The sequence below is a fragment of the Anarrhichthys ocellatus genome, unplaced genomic scaffold (assembly GCF_004355925.1).
Source record: "Anarrhichthys ocellatus isolate YVR2014 unplaced genomic scaffold, GSC_Weel_1.0 scaffold31, whole genome shotgun sequence".
NCBI classification, from domain to species: Eukaryota; Metazoa; Chordata; class Actinopteri; order Perciformes; family Anarhichadidae; genus Anarrhichthys; species Anarrhichthys ocellatus.
In genome coordinates this window covers 85,031-107,059 of record NW_022280061.1, presented here as the reverse complement: position 1 = coordinate 107,059, position 22,029 = coordinate 85,031, and the positions used below count along the sequence as shown (strand labels likewise).

General features: G+C 42.0%; 2 protein-coding genes across 3 annotated transcripts in view; both read left to right on the top strand.

Moving 5' to 3' along the window:
• Positions 1-286: 286 nt before the first annotated feature.
• LOC116392754 (importin subunit alpha-1) lies at positions 287-7,355 on the top strand. Of its 2 annotated transcripts, none has more exons than XM_031864480.1 (11): positions 287-334; positions 598-716; positions 831-971; positions 1,502-1,590; positions 1,920-2,188; positions 2,653-2,747; positions 3,570-3,833; positions 4,425-4,658; positions 5,039-5,221; positions 6,080-6,229; positions 7,077-7,355. In XM_031864480.1, exons 2-11 carry the CDS (start codon positions 651-653, stop codon positions 7,164-7,166), a joined length of 1,581 nt encoding a protein of 526 aa, XP_031720340.1. In that variant the 5' UTR covers positions 287-334; positions 598-650; the 3' UTR covers positions 7,167-7,355. The 2 variants fall into 2 exon arrangements, with proteins under 2 accessions (XP_031720340.1, XP_031720341.1); XM_031864481.1 differs by lacking the exon at positions 287-334 and adding an exon at positions 355-365.
• A 979-nt stretch (positions 7,356-8,334) lies between these two features.
• Positions 8,335-22,029, top strand: part of LOC116392755 (E3 ubiquitin-protein ligase SMURF2-like) — a 34,838-nt gene continuing 21,143 nt past the window's right edge. Inside the window, exon 1 of the mRNA XM_031864483.1 lies at positions 8,335-8,722. Within this exon, the coding sequence (XP_031720343.1) occupies positions 8,671-8,722 (52 nt within the window). The 5' untranslated portion in view covers positions 8,335-8,670. The remainder of the gene's footprint in view (positions 8,723-22,029) is intronic.

The window sequence follows — 22,029 nt, the reverse complement described above, 5'->3', positions numbered from 1 at the left end:
GACGTGTCGTCTCGTAATTAGTGGGTAAAACATGTATATTCGTATTCGCATTTAAAATTGAATGACACGTTGTTATTTAGGGTAAATGTTACCCACGATACAATACGTATTTGAGACATGGCTGCAATGGTCTACAATGAAATCCAACCAACACACGAAGATGTGGTGGTTTTATCTCGCGATACCAATGTTCGCGGTTGCCTTTGACAACGTTTTTGTTGGTTGAAGCGTGAGGCGGTGCTTGTACCCGACTGACCAATCAAAACTCAGGAAAACAGGGTGGTATATAAATGACGTCATGTCGGTAATAAAAAAAAGATACGAGAAACCTAAGGTAAGTACGTCGCACACGCTGTTGGCCACATGTAAGTTATAGTTGCATTAAGAGTTTAGGTTATTACTCATAATTTGAGTGTATTTTCGTTACTCTCCTGAATATCTGCCACATGGTGTTATATAACCGGCTTGGCCTCAAGACAAGCGGCCGGTTAACTGCTAGCGTTAGCTAATTCACCGGCTAGCTAGCTAACACAGAAGGTAGTGAAAGCAGCCGTTGGTACGACCGTTGCTTTCTTTTAAATGATTATCTTTAAACAGGGAGCGTCTTCAACAATTCAACTGGAATCGATTGTCTTCATCAACATTCAGTAATGTCAGCCGGCAACGACAACGGAGATCGTCTCACCCAGTTCAAAAACAAAGGGAAAGATGTCAACGTAAGTTCTGCAAGTAATGGCATAACATAACAGTATAACATTAATCATGTACGTCAGCGATAGCTAATCGTCATAAATGGCGTCTTGTGATTGTATGGGGTTTGACTTCTTCAGGAGCTCAGACGAAGAAGAGCTGAAGTCAATGTGGAGCTACGAAAAGCAAAGAAGGATGATCAGATCCTGAAGAGGAGAAACGTCCAGAGCCTCCTGGATGAGCCGACCTCTCCTTTCCATGAGAACGACCCCAACGCACAGGTAGACGGACAGCAGGTAGACAGCAGCTCGTCTGTGTCAGCTGCCCCTTTCATACACTAGTTACTGGGTTTGGCTAGGAAGAGTAAACAGGATGCACCAGAAATAAATACAACTGGTTTCCATGTGTTTTCCATGTCTTACATCTGATTGAATAATTTAGTTGCCCACGAGTGAGTTACAACAGCCTCCATACCTAACGACACCCTAGAATAAGTCTAGTCAATTTGAATCTTAAAGGCTGATCAAAGTAGGTCCGCTCTGTTTGTGGCCAACGGTCAATGAGAAAGCTGGTGTCAAATGTCTACCTAATGATAACAGTGTGAAGCTTTTCCCTCATTTAGCACCAACTAGTCTCAACAACCGGGCAAGTATTAGGTCAACATGTTTTCTTTTTTCTTTGTTTACGATTGAACTGCATTGTCCTGATCCTGTAACCCTGACCTAAACATGTCCCAGTGCATGTTGGGGGTTACTTATAACCCGGTTGTACTGTTCAGATAGATAACCTGCTTCTTTCCCTGTTTCCCCAGCCTCCTCAGTACTGGTCTTTGGAGGAGATTGTAGGAGGAGTAAACAGCGAGAGTCTAGAAGATCAGCTGCAGGCCACGCAGGTAGCCAGGTAAAATAATTTTAAAGGATCTCGACCGACCAGTTTTGACATGCTAAAGACAAGGGCTACAGTTGCATTTCATGCAATCCTTTATTGTATGATAATAACAAATCCTTGAAGATGACCAGTGACTCGATGGCTGGAGGCATTATGTTTTTGGGTTCAAGCATATTATTTTGTGGATGTGCTTGTTGTTATTGAGTTGAAAATCAGTTTGTTCCCAAACTTGTTAAACATGATCACCCCGCCCTAGTCATTACTCTGACATACAAACAATGCTAAAACTTTCCCTTTGATAACTCCCCACCTTTTTTTTTTTTTTTGGTCCTGGCGTACAGGAGAGTCCTCTCCAGAGAAAAGGATCCACCTATTGACAGCTTCATTGCTGCCAGCCTCATCCCGAGGTTTGTTCGTTTTCTGGCTCTATCTGAATGCCCCCCCATCCAATTTGAGGCAGCTTGGGCCCTGACCAACATCGCCTCAGGTACCACAGACCAGACTACTGCCGTAGTGGACGGTGGGGCCATCCCGGCCTTCATCAGTCTGGTGGCATCCCCCCACCCCCACATCAGCGAGCAGGCCATTTGGGCCCTGGGTAACATCGCAGGTAGGCTGACGACATTATGGATCTCTTTGGGTTTGAGTCACTTGTTTTACTTCTGATGCTCCGTTACGTTATGCTGTTCAGTTTATGTGCCTAGATGGATGTGATGTGAGGAACTGTTGTTGTTGTTGTGTGTAACTATGCTTCTTTTGTTTTGTCTGGAGGTGTTGTTGGTCTCCACAGGCTTTAATATTGAGGGGTTTTCAATTCATGTAAAAGGGTGTGTGCTAAAATCTTAAATGTTTTGTTTTGACAAAGTGAGTTCAATGTCCAAAGGTGATTCACGCAGGATAGGAAGGAACCACTGGTCTACCAGAGTAGCAGCATTGGTTGTTTTCTGAGTCAGTAACTGTATTAAAACATTTGATGAAAAACAGTCCTTGCATATTCTGGTAGTTGTAGAACCTCTGAAATGCTCAACTTCCTATTGTAGTAACCCGACTGTATTCCCCCCACCTCATATCTAGGTGATGGATCCAACTACAGAGACCTAGTGTTAAAACACGGTGTTCTCCATCCACTCCTCGCCTTGATGGCATCCCCTAACCTGTCTGTGTTTCCCGTGAGTTTCAATCAAAATTATTGCACTGCTGCTTTTAAGAGACGTTTTCTTTTTACATGGCACTGTGGCCCTGCAGAGTCCTTCTATGTTCTGTTCAGGTATGCACATCCACACCGTTTAGGACCAGTGGACACGGACTGCTGTTCACACTGGTTTTAAAAAGGTGTCACAAGTAGCCACTTTACAAGCTCATTTCAAACCGATAAAAAGCTAAATCATTGTCAGATGACAGCCAATGGGTTCTGAGGTTTTCTCTCCACATGGCCTCTTTATCTGTAGTCAAAAGCCTGCTCAAACACCATTTATCAACAGTGCTCAGACTACAAACGGAAAACAGGTTCTAGATATGAAAACAGAATCAAAGTCGCTGACTGGTTTCATGGATTGATAAGTATCTGGACACCCTGATGTGATATTGTTTGGAGAGGGCTTATGACAAAGTTTTATTGTTTGGAGCAGTGCGATATGGCAAAAATGATCATCTGGATATTGGTCATTTCATTTCTAGATAACGATATATATCACGAAATGGCATGTTTTCTGGTATTCATTAAAAGAAAATAGTCGATATGAAATTACCACATTTTCCTTTACTCCTGTGTGAATGAAATATTTGACAAATAAAAAGTACTGATTGTTTTCTCATTTCATCAAGAACTTTAGTCCAAAATGAACATGACGGTTTCAAGTAAAATTACTGAGAAAATGCATTTAAATATTTACAGCTATAGATTTTCCGAGTATCTGTGACTCTTAACAACTATCATTTTCTGACACTTTGACGTTGTGAAATGACTCTTGGTTTTTAATCCACATTCCTAGCCGGGCTACCTGCGCAATGTAACCTGGACACTGTCCAACCTGTGTCGCAACAAGAACCCGGCCCCTCCCTTGATGGCAGTGCAACAGCTGCTCCCAGCCCTGGTGCGCCTCCTGCACCTCGACGACAGGGAGATTCTGGCCGACACCTGTTGGGCCGTGTCCTACCTCACCGACGGCTCCAATGAGAGGATAGAGGTGGTGGTGCAGGCCGGCCTGGTGCCCCGCCTGGTCCAGCTGCTATCCTTGGGGGAGCTCTCCATTGTGGTATGTGTGTCAGCAGAAATGACTGTCCATCGAAAGTAGCTGCTCTGTTGAGTCTCATTCTGATTTCATGACAGTGTTTGATGAACGCTAAACATATTTGCCTGCTCTAGTGGATCTAATGGTGCTCGTTATATAGTCACAAATACCGTCGCTCTTCAAGACGTTTGTCACAGCCCACACTGACGTCCTTTTTCGCGTACATCCTCCTGTGTATTTTTCCTATACCCTTAAAGTTGAAGAAAACAACTTTCTGTCTGGGTCATATTTTCTCGGAACTTGCGTTTTCATTACTTCTCTTACACATGTTCACTCCTGTGGTGTTTTGGCTGAGTTTAGGACAGATTACTGTTACAGAAGCTGAAGTCTTTGGTGCAGATGTGCGATGTGGACCATTGTAACTGAAAATCAAGCTTAGTCTGCTCTTGCATGCATTGTTAGCGGCTTCAGACATATGGTGCTGAATTGGGACATTAACACTCACAGGATTTAGGTATCATCACATTCCTTGTCATCACCGTCATTCCTCCTATATTTATTATTCCTAAATCGTGAACACTACAGATAACTGACTTGCTCTCCTTCACCTCCCAGCCTCCTGTCCTGCGGTCACTTGGCAACATTGTGACCGGGACAGACGAGCAGACACAGTGTGTACTGGATGCAGGCGCTCTGGCGATGTTCCCCAGCCTGCTGTGTCACCCGAAGCCCAACATCCAGAAGGAAGCAGCTTGGACAGTGTCCAATATCACTGCTGGCAAAGACACCCAGATCCAGGAGGTTGTCAATGCTGGTCTGGTACCCATGCTGGTGGAGATCCTCCAAAAGGTCGGAACACAAGAGCAGACAGAACGTATAGCGGGCTCGTTACAATAGTCCAAATGAGATTCATTAATTCATAATAAATCAAGTTCTATTTTGATTGATGTGGGGGGGGGTTTCTGCATTTTACCCATCCTAATTACCGTCCTTGAACATGAGTGTACATGTATTCTGTAATTTGATATTTGATATTACCTGAGCAGCACAGTCACAGTTTCCCCAACACTTCTTTCCAACCTGCTGCAGATTATTCATGGTTTTCTTATTCTATAAACTCATTTTGTGAAGCAACCAATCTATAATATTTTCCCGTTTATTCATGAAGGGTCATTAAGAATATCTTCAGTGTTTCTACTAGTTTAACATCAGATGTCTTCTCTGTTTAGGGAGACTACAAGACTCAGAAGGAGGCCGTGTGGGCTGTCACCAATTACATCAGCGGTGGAACGATGGAGCAAGTGTCCTTCCTGGTCCGGTGCAATGTGCTGGAGCCTCTGCTCAACCTGCTGACAGCCAAAGACGGCAAAATCATCGTGGTCATCCTGGGTGCAATCTACAATATGTTACAGGTATGTTGTCAGGAACTTTGGAGTCGCTGACTGCAAGACTGTCTGTGTAGTTCAGTCAAAATGCTGCGTGTCGAGTGGATTTTACCACTAACATGTCTGACATTGCAAGAGACCTCTGAGACTTACTGTACAGCCTCTCCATTCATCTTGGTGTTTATGAAAGTCTACATGTACTCGATGTATACTTAAGTTATCAGTGATGTATCGCATTATGGACAGTATCTGCAGTTATTTTTGTCAACGTTATAAGATCATTGTCTAACAATTCAGTCGTAAGGCACTAAACTACAGTAAACTAATTCAAAGCATATTTTAGAAAACTAATGTCGAAGCTCACCAAATCACTACAATAAAAATAATCTATGTCTGATATGATGAGATGTAAAAGAAGACACATTTCAGATCCAATTTATTCAGTCGTTTGTTCTTCATGTAAGCCAAGAGATGAGAAACTTGATGATGATGTCGAAAGATTGTGTGTGTGCATTGAGGTTTTGGCAAGTGAAGGAAAATGCACTAAAATTCAAACGAGCAAAGAGTAATTGAGAGTAGATGGTAGACTACTGCCTAGAACTGCAAGAAAGAAAATAATTCAAGAGAAGTATGCTTTTAAAAGTGCTCTTACATATTCTTCTGCCAGCAGACATATCTCTTAGGTCCAGAGGAAATGGAGATTAAAACTGTGGCTCTCTGAGATTAAGAAACAGGAAGATTAGCAGAATTTAATCTCAGTCACATTATCGTCTGAATAATGCAGATGGATTCTTGACAGTCGCAGATTAACGATCACAGGTTCATCTCTCGGCGAGGGAACTATTAGTCTTACCGTTTTTTTAATTTATTTTACTTTCTCCACAGATGGCACAAAAAACTGGTGAGATTGAAAAACTCTGCCTAATGATTGAGGAGTTGGGCGGTTTGGACAAGATTGAGGCACTTCAGTCCCATAACAACGAAGCTGTCTACAAGTCCTCTCTTAAAATCATAGACCAGTTCTTCTCTGAAGAGGTAAGTAACAGACTAGCTAAGCAGAAATCGTCACAGAATTTTGTTTCTACTTGAGTTTCTACTGGATTTTCTTCTCTATCTGTTATGCTCTGCTTTAGTTTGTTTTTTGCAAAATGCGTATGTGCTGAATTTGCCAAGACTTTGTCGAATATCGGAGGAATATCGCTCAGTGCGATTGGATAGTTTGCTACAACTGGGATGCTAACCACTCCCTTCAACACAAACATGGAAAGAATTTAGACCGGCAGAGGAAGTGTGACTACATTGTAAATGATAAGATCGCCTGCCGAGGCAATATTCGCAAATGCGAAGATGTGAATTTGCTTCACCACTGGAAGACAAGGTTGTTGTTTTTTGGCCCTGCTGTTCGCATAGATCAAAAGTGAACAGGAGGCGGATGTTGATTTCGTTCATGTGTGACCATGCATGCATGCTTCACAGATTAAATGACAACAGTCATGGCAAATCTGGAAGGGGGGCAGTTGTTGCTTGTGTGGTCACTCCTCGCTACTTACTGTTGCCAAAGAATAAACGTGGCGTGTGATGCAACAATAAAGTAGCCTGAGCTAGATGTTTGCTGGTTACTGCAAGTTTCTGATTCTTCGATATAATGCTCATTTTAATGTTTATTGGGTGTTTTTTTTGCTTTTTCTGGTAAAATCACTGACCAGAGGCTTCTGTTGCTTACATGAGCTGCTTACATGAGCTGACTTTAATACTACTCACAATAGACCCTTTCTTGGCTGGTCCACAGAATCTATTTTAATCCATCAAATGATTGTTAAAACATGCTAAGACTTGGTAAATGATGTAATGCTTCGCTCCTCCTGTCCCTCCTGTGTTTCAGAATGAAGATGATGAGTCTGTGGTTCCTGTAGCTGCTGAATCAGGCTATACCTTCCAGATCCCCGAGGACCAAAGCACTTTCCAGTTTTAACATTCCCAGTTGTCTCTTTGTACCTTGTTGATATTTTTTGTAAATTGTTTTTAGACATTTCATCCTTGTATGTGACAGTACAAAGACTAAATCACCCTGTTTCAAAGAAATATTTGTAAATAGATGTTACTCATGCACAAGTTACTTTTCTTTATGGATGTTTCAGAAATAAACAGCCTATGCACAGGGTCATGCGCCTCATGTATTTGCTTAAAAGATGTGAAGGAAGTGAGGTGTTGAGAAATGGCGAATTGGAGTTGATTCTGCGTCCATGTCACCACTAGGTGGCACTGTGGTTATTTGTTATACTTGTGAGCCTACATGTTGTAAGTGCCCTGATGTGTTTATAGTACATTGTACACTATTTTATGAATGAAATCTATGTTTTAGTGCGTTCGAAAGCATTACACGATATGGCCATAATGGTTCATCTATAGGCAAGGAGCAGAACCAGACTCTGCGACTTAATGTCAAAGTAACTTTCCTCCCTGTAGACCCGCATCTACCTTCAGGAAAGATCGCATTATGCTTTATGTTTGTGTCAAACCCTAAGTGTAAACTGTCCTTATATTTTATTTACCTTTGTGACTTGATTCTTTTGTACTGTGGTGGCAATGTCATGCATATCATGACATAACATTTACTTGGTAAGATATGTACAATAGACCAAATTCTGTCTGTCATAGTTCTCTTTTACAATAGATAAATGAGTCACCTATAAGAGTAACTGATTCAACTACTACTGAGTAGCATTAATCTAGAGTGGATAGTCTATTGATATATTTAGAGAACGGTATACATTGAAACCACTCAACTAGATGCATATTTTAACTATTCGCAGGAACTGTCTAGCACGTTCAGGTCTACATACACCATGTCAAACTTTCCAGATTAAGGCCGGATAAAGACTATGTTGAGTTCAAAGTAAAATAACTTGATTGTAAAATCATTTGTAACCAGGTAACAAATACGCAAATGGTGGTCGTACTATGTTAATGGCTGTTGTACTATGGTGTTCATGATTCATAATTCACATCTATCGTCGTTAGTACTAAGAAAATATTGTACATAAGTTTGAGCGTGCTTTTATTTTGAAAGGTTGCACCGGATGTGCTCCCTTTGTCTTCCTTATTGTGCAGTAGCTCAGTCTTCACCATCATCACGACTAACTTCAGTCTGAGCAGACGTCTGTCTGGATGGAGGGCAACCCGTCCAGTTGATTCGTACCTTTGGCTTGCGGCGTGAACAGCATTAGTGGACGTATTTAGGATTAGTTATTTGCCATTTTTCTTAATGAAAAAGAGGCTCATGTAAGAATGACATTCCAGCGACGATGATACCATTATCTTGCATACACGGTCAGTGTGAATTGTTATGGTGATACTACAAGCTACCCCGTGCTAGCAGAGGGACTGTTTTGGGAGATACCTTTTCAAAACCCACACGCTGACACATGAACTAGACGCTTTTTGTGAATTTTCATCAAGCTGGAACACTAAGGGGAATGTCTAGCCAAGGAGTTAGGAGGAATGGCCCAGTGAAGCTGCGGTTGACAGGTAAGCAAACGTAAACCCCCTCCTCGCGAGATGTTAGCACGTTAGCATGCTAGCCAACCAGGCTAACATCTGCTGATGGTACCACTGTACATGTGTCTCCTGTGATATAAAAACGACCATCTCGTATTATATCTCTATGTTTATCTTTTTAATCGCATCTAAATATTTTTTATTTTTTATTTATTTATTTATTTATTTTTTTAACCAGAATGTAACTTTCGTTTACCTACTAAGCAGCCTTGACAGTCAATGAGCTCGTTAGCAAACATTAGCTGTGACAACAACGCTCATTATGTTGCATTAACCTAGCTGGCTAACGTTGACGCTACTTGGCATCTTTGCTCATGGGTTTCTCTCAAAAGTTAGCTTAGATGAAATAAGCTAAATATCAGTAAGTCTGTGATAAAGTCAATCTATCCCTGTAGTCTATCCGTGTGTTGCTTTATGCTCTGGCTTCAGTGAATGGGGAATCACAAATTACAATGTTTTCAAAAAAAAAAAAGCCGACATCTTATCTCTCATCCCATTCCCAATAGCGTGTATGTATTTAGACAACGTGCTCCTTAAAAGGGAATAGCGTAATACCATATAAGAGAGATACTGCTATACTGTACTATGTGGTACACACATTATTTGCAGTATATGCATTTTGTAACGACACATGCTGAAGCTGTGGGAAGCTGTGATCTTACAGGAGCGAGGTGGCATTTTGTGTTTAAACTTGCATGAATAGATTGAAGCAGGGGCCAGATCTCCCCCCCCCCCCGTCATCTTCTGGTGGCAGCCACATCAAATGATGAATCTGAACGTTTTCAGGAGGTACAACTGCTGAACTGAAAGGGAGAAGTGAGAACGTATTGTCTCATTTTGAAGAGGCCATTTATCTGTATTTTGTGATGGATCACTGCTATTCTATTAAGAATGCTTAAGACTCGAAAAAACAACTTAATTCCCACAGCATAGCAACAACGACAGGTGTTGTATCATGGTTTTCTTTTTGATGGTCATCATGTGAATGGTGGTGAGCAGGTTCATTGACCTAGAAACGCAGAGTAGTACTGTGCAGAGAAATTAGCTCTCAAAGCTCAGAAACCTACCCCGCTTGCCTGCCCAGGGTCTTTTTTTTTTTTTTTTTTTTTTTTTTCCCTCCCTCCATATGGGGAATAGTTTTAAATGGGCTGCAGTGGTCTTCAGACGGAATCCCAGGAATGTGAAACCTCAGAGAGGAAATGTGAGTCTTTCCCGATTATAGACACATCCTCTGTCTGTCCTTTGCAAAAGAGAAAGGATAAGGGAAAGTGTGTGTGTGGGGTGGGGTGGGGGTGGGGGAGGGGAGGGTAGGGTGTCTGGGGGAGAGAGAGAGACATATTCGGGTTCATATGGCTGTGAATGACAAACTGCTGCTCACACAGTGATGCTAAGTCTACGTTTAGACTTTTGCATTCATTTTATCTCTCTCTCTCTCTCTCTCTCTCTCTCTCTCTCTCTCTCTCTCTCTCTCTCAGACCATGTGCATTTAGACCGAACATTGCATTCCAGCTGAAGCCCAATTTACTCTGTCTGCTCTGCGGTCTCTTTTATTGTTTGCATGTTTTTTTTTTTTCCTCTGTCAAAGAGAATTAGAATTCGCTAAACCAAAAGCTTGGATCTAAGGACGTTAAGAGATTTAACTATTGTTGTGCTTCATAATTGTGTGTGTTTGGGGTTTGTGCTTGTGGAACAGTTTATTTGAAGAGCAATATGAATTATTGGCAAGAGGTGTTATTGTCGGCAAGCCCGCAGCATTAAGAATAAAAACAATGCACAGACGGATATGTTATACATGTTTTATTTTAAATCGAATTCAATAAAAAAGGTGGACTTTTATTTTTTACAAAAATAAAATACTGAATTATTGGTACTACTGAAGCTCAGCGCCAGTCTTTTTTTTTTTTTAATCTTGCTGTGTTTTTCACTATATAAAATTGGACCGCTCTGTTCTTGAAATATCTCCTCCACTAAAGTGAAGCTTTTCCTAGATATGAGTAAGCTGAATTTAAAGTGTGCCGCTGTTTTAGTTTGCCACCCTCAGTGGGATCCCCTCTCGTCAAGGCAGTGGATTAGAACTTGCGTAGGGTGGTCTCACACGCGCACGGCAGGATTCTGAATGAATTTATCCCCAGTTTAGTCATGCCACCCTCTAACTTCTCACAAAGGCCTTTTTTTTGGAGCTCCTCCTTGTGTCTGGAACATTTATCTGGGACAGCTGCTCTTTAATGCTTAAATTAATAAAAAAACATCCGAGCTTGAGTCTGCTTGTAGGCGGTGTGTCGTCGTGTCCCCACAGAGCTTTCTGCCAAGCTGGTAAAAGCAAGCAATGTTGAATTTTGAGAGCTGTTATTCCTAACACTGCAGGGAACTGACCATAGTTCCCCCTCTGTCTCCTGTGCAGTGAGAGTTGGTGTATGATTTACTGAATTCAAGCAGAAACGGGGTGTTTTCTCTTGCTTGCCTTCACTGGATAGAATCTGGAGTTTCTCAAAGTGAATGACATGAGGCGTACAAGGGGACGAATCCATCTCTCACCCCGTTTCAAATATGGCCTCTTGGCTGCACAAGCCTCCAGTTGGCGAGTAGCGAATGACTGGAAGAATCATCTCAGAATTCTTCCTGTTGAGTGCGGGACACACAGGAAAGCAAGGAAGCCCACATGTACATTTCTCATCTTCTCTCATGCTGTGTGTGTGTATTTCTCCCTTATTTTAACATTTTGGGAAGCTGGTCACGAGGTCAGTAAGCTGGTGATCAGGATACAGAGCGAGCGTCAGTCCCCGGCCCAGGGTTGGGGCAGAGTGCATTTCAGGGAAGTTATCAGGGACCAGGTACAGTTATCCGTGTCAGCGTAATGTTGTGTATTCCCAAAACAGAAGACAAACACACAATTTCACGCGCACATGCACACAGATACTCGTGTACACGGCTGATGTACTGTCAGCATGCGATGTCGAGCTAAATTCGGCCTGTCGGCTTCCGAGAATATAAGGATTGAATGATGCATATAGAGTGGACCACGGTGATGGTGAGAGTTTCCCCACACGGAGTTTTGGAACAATTGTTCACTATGGATAAACTTTGTTCACATTAAATAAAAAAAAATGTATGATGAGAGAAAATCTCAATTGATCAAGTAAAACAGCCTGACCTGAGAGGAAATGCAATACAATTATTCTGCTATACATATTCCTTTTGTATTTAAAATTGGTCTCACTGCTAGTCTCTGACTCACTTCTTCATCCTCCCCTCGAATGGATTAAGTTGGTCATATTATTTCTGCTGGCCTCCCTGTATGATTTTAATGAAAGCTGATTACTTCGATCGTCACATATAATCAACACTTTGTGACCTGCTGGTAGTGACGGGACTTGGACTATGCATGTGCTGCTGGTGTAATTTATTAGGGTTTTGACAGTTGAAATGTGGACCAGAGTTGGGGATTATGATTCATCCGCGCACAATGGCCGTGACTCATACTGTGACGTGTTGGAGGTGTTGCTCTCTTGTTTTATGTGTCCCTGGCACCAGCATAATTTAGGAACACGCAATGCCCAGAGTCCGGCAGAAAGTCCAGTTTGACCCAACTATGAGGCAATTAATAGGCACTGCTCAGAATTCCTTATTCCTGCAGAAATAGCCTCTAAAATACTGAGCTTTTCCTCAGGTTTATCCAGCCTACTGCTATTCGCCATACATTGAGAAATATGGAGGGAAAATCATTGCACTAAAGTATGACGTGTTCAAGCCAACATGCTAATTTCCATACTACTTACCTCTGGCTTTTGCGCTTTCTAGAAACAGAGACTTCCTCTTTAACTTGACTCCTTGTTGATTTCTGAACAAGCAGTGTAGCACAATGTGTTACTGCTCGTCTTTAGACATGTGTGAGGGAATAGATGTTTTCAACTTGGAGAGTGTGTGCGTGTTTATGCTATTCAGCTCAAACATTTTACATTTGATCAGCCAAGGCAAGAGAGCTGCCCAAATGGGGCTGCTGCTGTCGGCCCTTCTGTCGTCATCCCTCCTTCCATCAGCTCATCTCATGTTCATACTCTTTTCATTTATCATGGGCGCCGGTAGTATGGGGTAGGAAGTGGGAAAGGAGCCATTGGCCAACTCACTTTATGCCCCTGGTCCGATTTGGCGTTATTTCTGGTTTGATCCCATCACGAGATGGTCTCTAATTTTTAGAGATGCACCGATTGCACTTTTCTTTCATGCAAAATTGAAATTCAATTGTATTTTGAAAATGATTTGCAATATATACTACATGGTATTGTTTTCAGTGTGTCATCATGCCAACATGTGGCCCTAATGTGGACACCTACAGTAACTAACACAGAAGTGGTTAAGAGTACTTTACCAGCTGTCTGTGGACAGATTTTGTCACAGCGATCGCATCCCAGCGGCTCTTTATGGTCTGGTCTACTGGACTGTTGGTAATGAATGGGAAACGGTGCACTAATATGGGAAAATGAAAACTGTGGGTGTTATGCTTTTGAATCAAGCATCAAAAACTTTGCCTTAATTTGCTGACATCACACGTGATTATAAGCATGCGCACATGGGCGATGATGCTGACACAATATATTGTGCAGCCCTAGTGCACAAGGAAGAAGATCATAATAGGCTCCATTTAAATGTTAACACTGAGGGATGGTAGTCTGTGCTTAAACCCCTTGTCCTAGGCATCTAAACTGGTCTTAGTTTTTGGGATGCATGCCTCTGTGTAAACATGCATGAGAAATAAGGCTAGTTAATGACCGTTGTTTCATTTGCAGGGAATGACTCGTTGAGTCGTCTGACTGTGAATGATATGTTATCCTCCAGTGTAAATATTGGGTGGTATAGAAGATGCTTTTGTGTCTGAATGGCTGCTTGTTCCTGCCTCCAGCATTTGGGGTCATTGTGTTGTGGTTAGGTTTGGTAGTTTAGTACAGAGCTCCGTACCCAAACTTCCTCCCGCTCTGTTTAGTCTGCATCACTAGCATATACTTCAATTGACCACGCACACACTACACAGGTTCTATACACTCATTCAGTGTTCATGTGGCTCTTTTCATCATATGGAAGCATTTATATTCACTTTGTCATGCAGCTGTTGCAGCTGTATTTATGCTTTCTGTTATCAGTATATTTGAAAGGAAAATACAGGGGTTAACGGTTCTCAGATGCAGCAGACCACACAAAATGATGTTGCACATTGGGCCTACTTTGTAGTGGAAACATAAAAAAATGCTCTCTGTGAGATGGAGAGGATGCTTATGTTTATTCATGGTTAGGGCACCTTTTGTTGTGAGACTCTCTTAGCCAGCATCCGACTGTAATACTTGATTAATGCAGAGAGTAATTAAGATCGCCTGTGGTTCAGCAGTGCTGGTTGACCCATTACAGCTGTCTGGATACGGTGATGGTGGCACACAGAAGTCAGTATCACAATTTAGAGTTAACACCAGAGTCTCAGTAAGATGACCTAAACCCACTTCCCTTTACATCTACGGTCTGATGAGTTGTTTAAGAGAAGGTTGTGTACACAACAAACATATTTTACTATTGCAGCCCCTGAATCCAAGTGCCCCCCCCTCCTTACCCTGTTCATCTTCAAACTGCCCTATGAAATGAAGCTCTTGGTGTGTGTTTTTGTTTTGGATTTTGGCATTGCTGTTACTGATTTACGGGGATGTAATTCCATAATGCGGGTTAAAAGGGAGCACAGAGCTCCGCAGAGTCTGTGGTCATCTCAGTTTCTCCTCTGTGCTCATATTTCATGCAGGTGGGGGGGAACCCCCGAGTCTCTGGTGGGTTGAATTCTACCCTTTTTGTTTCATTGATACATTTAGTTTTTAGTTGACTTGTGGATTTTCCGACTAGGTTTAGCACATTTTAACATGACCACAGCGTTGCAGACATACGGGAGCGTTGCTCTGGAGATGTGTCAGCTGTGTGCAGCTGGTCAACCCTCTATTAACTCAAGATGGATGTAACTTGATATCTGATCAGCCCGTAATGATTTGTTTTGAAACATTACCCGTTTAAAAAAAAAAAAAAAAAAATGACAAATTCCAGCTGGCGTGGCATTTTCAGGCAACCGTCTGTGTATCTCGACACAGCGCTGTGTTTTCGGAAGAATTTCGCATGCGAGGAGATCCTGTGACTCAGTAATGAAATCTCGCAGGGCACTACATCACAACATAGCCTATGGATATGGCTTTTCTCTAGATAGCATTGTACAGTACAACTTCTTTGGACTTTGGATGTTTTCAGTCAGCACTTATTTTTTTTTATCTGCTTTTCAAATTACTTTTGAACTTCAGCGTACTTCTGAGAAGGAAAATGGAAAGACTGAACACCTCGCTGTTGCCTAACAGCCTGTGAGTGGAAAGGTGGTGATCTTCAATATGCAGAATACATTAAACTTTCCAAGTGCTTCAGAAGGATTTTCCTGCAGAATATGGAGAAGAAATATCACCTTTTTTTCTTTTCATAGGCCAAGAGCATTATATCTCTCACAGCCTCTCAGAATTATGAAGAGAGGCAAAAACTCGAGTCGTAAAAATTTAATTTGGAACATTTAGAACAATTGGTCTAAAAATATGATATTTTTAAAATAATTTTTCACTTTCACTTAACTGCGTCCTGCCTGGCCCTCTTCCTTTCACTGGCTGAACTCTCGACCCCACTGCAGTGTCTCGTCATGTGTCTCTGACTCTGTATCCTGTACTTTTCTCTTCAGTCTTTTGCTCTTTTGTTTCTTGAACAGGATGTCCCTCATCTCTCTGTCATTTCTCTCTCGTCCTTCCTCTCCCTCACTCACCCCCGGATCTAGTCCAGACAGCTGACAGACGACTCTGCCGGTGTGGCTCCAGTTTGGTGTATTTTTTTCTTTTCTTTATCTGTTCTTAACTTGTGACACACACACACACACACTTCCTGTAGCGGTCTCTCACCACAGTGCAGTACTTAGTATTTGTCAGTGTTTGTTTGGGGAGTCTGTGAGAGGATTCCAGGGACCCCGAGCAAAGAGTATCATGCCGTGTTGATAGTTATACAATTTAATACCAAATCAAGAGACCATTATACTAAATCAATAAAAATGCTCATGTATTTTGTTATTATGTGTTTTTAATATTTATGGATCAGACATCTTTGACAAATCTTGAACAACTGAAGCATGGTAATGCATTTATGCGGGCAAGAGTAAAGTACTATGTTGCCTTTAACTTCAGTAGAGCAATGAAAAGTGAAACTAGAGGAAACGCCAACATCGTTTACTAATTTAAAATAAAAACTAAATGGAATGCTATTATAATGAATGAAACTAAATAAAATGAACTTAACTAGTTTTTGCCTTTTTTGAAGGAACAAAAGGCTTTTCACTTTTCAGTGGTGGCTTTTTTTTTTTTTTTTTTTTTTTTTTTTTTTTAACCCAAAAGAATCAGGAAGCCAGGTTAGACACTAAGGATCACACTTTCCTCCCCCTCACTGTTCTCCTGCTACTGTTTCTGCAGTCAGACTGACCACCACCGTGTGTGTGTCTGGTAGACAACTCAGCATGTCTACTGTACACACACACACACAGGCTGACGTTCACTGCCACTCAAATTGCATCCCCCTCTCCGAGTCTGTTTTCAGTGTCAGTGTGGGAGAGAGACAGTCAGAGGACGGGAGGGATGCAGTGGAGATGAGGATCAAGTTGCTAGGACGGCGCCAGTGTGCCACACCATCCGCCTCCACTCTTCACATAATCACAATAAGGGCAGGATCTCCCACCTGATTCTCAATACAGCTGTACTTGAGGGCTGATCTGTTTCATGAAAATGTGAATAAAGGTCCAAACACGCCAAACCGACCAATGAAAGAACTAGCAGCGTTGCCTCACATCGCCCGTGTCTGGACAAAAACGCAAAGCAAAGACCACGGCCAACGTCCAACTAGCATGTACGTTCTGCGCCTACGTGAGAGGAAATAACTCTCCATACCAGCTGGTGGCGGTAGTCTGTATTCATCATACAGAAAAGAGAAACCATATGACCAGACTGTTATGGGCCACTGAGCAACTTTCACAGGAATGAACGGGGAGCCACTTCCAGCGCTGTATCCAGTTCTCTTATACATCCATGGTGTGTGCCCTCTCGACTTTAGTCATTTGCTTGCCTTCTTCACTTCCATTTTTCTTCTCATGCACTGATTTTGCTTAAGATGAACAGCCAATCCGAGTGATTTCTGGATTATTTCAGTTCATATAAACTAAATTTGGTCACTGTCAGGTTATTGCTGTCTTGTTATAGATGTCCCTATGTGCTACACATCACCACTCTCCACCCTCAGACAACAAAAAGCCATAGATTCCACCATCAAACTTCTCCTCACGATCTGTTCCTCTGCCAACAGGATAGTGAATAGAAAAACAGCATAAATAGAGAGATATTGGGTACAACTGGCATTTACTGTAAGACGGAGACACGTTCTAATGACATTTCACTTCCCCAGTGGCTTGGCCATGTTGTACATATGGGCTTTCATATGCCGTCACATGCCCATGTGTACAACACAAGTGCTTTGAGTGGTCGGAAGACTAGAAAAGCGCTATGCACAATTCCATTTACCATTTACAACAGCAGACGGTGTCTATATGGCACATCTGTTTGAGACAGCAGCAGACTGCTACTAATTCAGTTTCTTTTCACTATAGTCTGACTCGCATATTTGTGTATTGGCTGATACCGAGTAGCAACCCGATACCGGTGAAGTGCAAACTAGTCACAATTCTCTCTCTAATATCTACTTTTTATTGCTGTGAAAACATAAAACACTGTTGATATTCAAGTGTCTCGCCAACAAAATTGTACAAGATTACATACGAGCACTAGTGGTGTAATGGGCCATTGTCGAGGATAATGATCATGCACGCATGATAAACTTGAATATATCTATTTGTTTGAAGGAGATGTTGTCACAGGAACATAAATATATATTGGAGATGAATTATGACCGGTTTACACTACCTCTAAGCAGCTTATGATGCATCATTAAACGCTACTATAATCATACAACAAAGGGAACTGTATCTGCTAATATGGATCATCAATGATCGGCAATTAGTATCTGTGGCAAAAAAACGTCACGATTGGTGACTCTGATCCGTGATATGATCCGTACCGTGAGTTTTATGATCCGTTGCACCACTAACGAGCACATCATGCTAACAGATCGCATAGCGAGTGTCAGGTGTTGTTGTTCCTATGTAGTGTAAATTAGTTGATACATTTTATGATACTGTGATATCTTAATGGTGCATCGACTTGTGTACTCGCAGATACCCGATCCAGCATTCTCTGCCGTATTGGAGGCATTTCTGATTCTGGTGTCTGTATCGGAACAACTCTACGGCATCTGTGTGTTTTTAGTCTGAAGCAGAGTCCTGAAACACGTGGACTGTGGACAACATGGATGTGTGGGTTAAAACATGGTGGAAAGGCCAAAGCTTTAAAAATAAAGAGGATGAGCCTATTGAAACTTGCAATGTTAGTGGTAAATGATACGGAACAATTTCACAGTTTGAGGAACTTGAACAAGCTCCAACAAATCTTGACAGTAAGTCATCTTGAACTGTCTGACAGAATACTGAACAATAGATTATTAATGGTGAACTTTCTGTTGTTGTTGGCAGGGACCAAAATACACTGATGGAGATTTATTTTGATGTATTTTTACAGTCTCGTCAAAATGTTTTTGAGCATATTACGTGTGTGTGTGTGTGTATGCTTTTGTGGAGTCTAAAGTAGAAACCAGTTGTTCAACACGCAGACTGTCCCCTGTTTGTCATCAGGTTTGCACCACAGTAGCTGTGGAATGCAGAGATGACTAACATGATATATTACCCAGTGCTTCATCTCCGCCTCTCTCCATCACCCCCTCTCCTCTCCATCGCCTCTTTATTGTTCCCGACATATTTCTCAGCCTTCTCCTTCTCTTTTTATTTGTCCCTATTCTCTCTGCCATCGCTGCAGCTCTCCTCTTTTATTGCTCTCTTTTCCTCTTCTTAGTGCTCTCTTGATCTCCACTTCCCCACCACAACTTCTGAATACCATTTTCCTCTTGGTAATCATGGTCGTCATCTGCCTCCGCCCCGGTCATCTCTCATTCCCCTAGCTTCTAAGGGCTGGGTGGGCAAACATAGACTGTTAATAAGGGAACCCTGGCATCCATATGGGAATAAACGTGCACACACACACACACACACGTAGTATGTGAACTTGTTAGGCAAACAACTGCAGCTGGTAGTTGCACTTTTGAGCCCAATACGCACTCACTGTAGTCACGCACTTAAAAAGAAAGATGGTGCCTTATCTTTGTTGTTAATTCTGATGAAGAGCCCAAAATGCTTTTACGCACTGATTCTCAGATGCTTAGATGAAGTGATTATTCAGTCAGTATGACTTTGCCAGCTCGTGTTCACCCTTTTTGTTCTGTATTTGTTTACTGATTAAAGTAATTGATCCAGCATGCAATAGGCCGAGCTGATAGTGACTGAAACACTCTGCTGAAACGCCTCCCATGTTGCCACACCGTCAGTGTACCTAATGAGTCATATGGGAATTACTTTCCTGTGGTATGATGTTATGCCTGACGGTCTCTAAATCCAGTGTCAGCTTCCCGTATGCATATTTCATTTACTTTGTGACTCAGTCTTTAGATGAGCTTGAGTCCCTCCAGCTTATTTCCTCCAACTTAATTATTTTATTTCTTTATCCCTCCCTCCATCACGTCACCTTTCTTCTTTGGTTTCCTACCATCAAAACTCACCATTTGTTTATGTGGCAGCTTGCCTCCACCTAAAAACTTTTGTTTAGCTTATTACCTGTGTTCACCTCCTCCATCTCTGGTCATTTTTATTATAATATAGTAACGTTTATCGAATAATGTATTTAAGGCTGACAAAAGGTGTCCATAAATACATCTTGATGGACGAGATGGCTCGAGATATGAGGGCATGAAAATAACACATGGGATGGTAAATGTGATCCGACAAGATACGTACAAATGACTTTGAGGTTTTGAGACATCCAACCTTGGAGATTTCCCTGATTTAAATATGACAAATGCTGAATAACCCATACGTACACCTATCCTATCTATATTCTGGTCTGCTTTTATCCCTCTCATCTCTTTCCATCATCCCTGCTACTCCTCCCTCAGTGTTTCCACTGTTGCCAGAATGTCATCACCATCAAAGTTCCCTGGTCCAAATTAACTTCTCCCCTTTCTTTCTCTCCCTTTCTCCCCCATCGACTGTCTGCATTCCACAGATTTGTGACACTAAATAGACCCCTCTCTCCACCCTCCTCACATTCCTCCCTCCCTTCTTCTCCATTCCACCGTAGATGCCTCCAGATGAACATTTCGTCCTTAGCTTCTCACCCCTCTCAAGACCGACCCTCCTCCTCCCCTGTGTAGCGACTACGTTCCACTCCATACCCCTGACTCCAGATCGTTGGCGTCTCCTCGAGGAAGGGGAGTGTCAGCTGTAGACTGCTGGCCTCTCAAATGAATGACATAATTGGCATCCTGAGCATTCACTGGGCTGGAGGAAGGCTGAGAGTGAGAGGTTGGCGAAATGTAGTAATGGCTTTCCAGAGGAAGTGCAATTTAGAATAGATCTCCATTTAGGCAACATTGCCCAGTTTTGGATACCTATAAATACTAATCCACACCATCATTCATTTTTTATTTTTATTTTTTTTGCATTGTGTACTTGCCGCTGTAGGATGAAGTTGGTCACACACGCACAGTGTACTTGTGCTTGACATTTTTCCCAACATGTAGTCTCGGTGTGTTCTAGTGAGGGAGCGAGCCCGCCAGGGAGGCGTGAGCACGGGAAAGGGAAGTGTTTTGTTTAACTGTTGAACAATGCTGTGAATGAGACAGCATGGGGCTGGAGCGAGAGTCATAACAGGAGCAAAGGCCAAGGATGTGGGCTTTCCCTTTCAAACCTGGTTGACTGACACTAATGAGTCAGGGTACGTCAGAGGGTGCGTTATGTGATCATTTATTTTTAAGCTAAATGTAGGAGGTCTTTTCGTTTTGCCCGTCCACATTTAAGATAAAGAGAGATTTGAAGATTTTTATTTTTTTTATATGAAAATAAATTCTCAAAGATGGAACTTTAATATGCCTCAATCATGGCCTATTTTGGTCGAGGTGAGATTACTTTTGCTGCTCCAGAAATAAAGGATGTTTTGTGAAATGAGCTCAGCAGCCTGTGTCACTGCACAGAGCCCACATTAGCTGGCATCAGGTAGAGTGTGCAAAGGTAATGGGAATCAAAATCTGGCCTTGGGCCACATACACATTTCATTACTTGGTAACCTAGATTTCCGGAGAATATGGATGTTCCTTCAATGTGTGACTTTTCCCTTGTATTATTAATCTTCCCACTTTGATGGTGTCTTGGTACAATTTTCTGTCGGTGATGCTGCCGGAGGCCAGACACATTTTTATCATATCTTCATACTTGTGGATAGGCAGGCCGTCTTTAGGTCTTGGCAGGCCGTCTTTAGGTCTTAGCATGCCTGTGACCTGATGTTCATGATCAACTTCATGGCTTTATGCTCTCCATTAAAGTGGAGTTTAAAATGATCTAGTTTATAATTAAACTTGACACCATAAACTGAACTGTTAAATATGTCTCAAAGGGTCATGAATTCCATCTGACGTTTCTTCTACTCAGCTTATTAAGTTACATTTGATTTGGCTCCACCAGGTTATATTTCCAGTTCCTGTTTCTGCCTCTTTTCACCCTGAAAGGTGTTGCCCTGAGGGGTTTTAACGGTGAGACTCGAGTCTTTTTGGGCTTCCTACACAGCCAAAGTCACACTCCAGTTAACAGCCCTCACCCACACTGTTGACCACGCTACTATTTGGTAACACTTAACGCAGCATTAAAGAGTCTCATAATCTCATTTCTTTTGACTTGATTGTGACGCTTACTAACAAGTTCAAAAACACTTAACTTTGGTCGTTTTGCCAGAAAGGTAAAGGAACTTAATTGCACTCGGTTACATACATCTGCACAATCACATTTAACATTTCTGTTGACAAAACTAACCACTTCGTCATAACTTGTCCTTTTACAGTAGCTGCAGCATGAGAACCGAAATCCTAGAATCACCACTGCTTTCAAACGCACAGTGTTCCTCATGACAGTATCAGCAACCAAGCTCACCAACTGGATGCTGATGCAGTGCGGGTGTATTTTCCTGTCCTTTATAGCG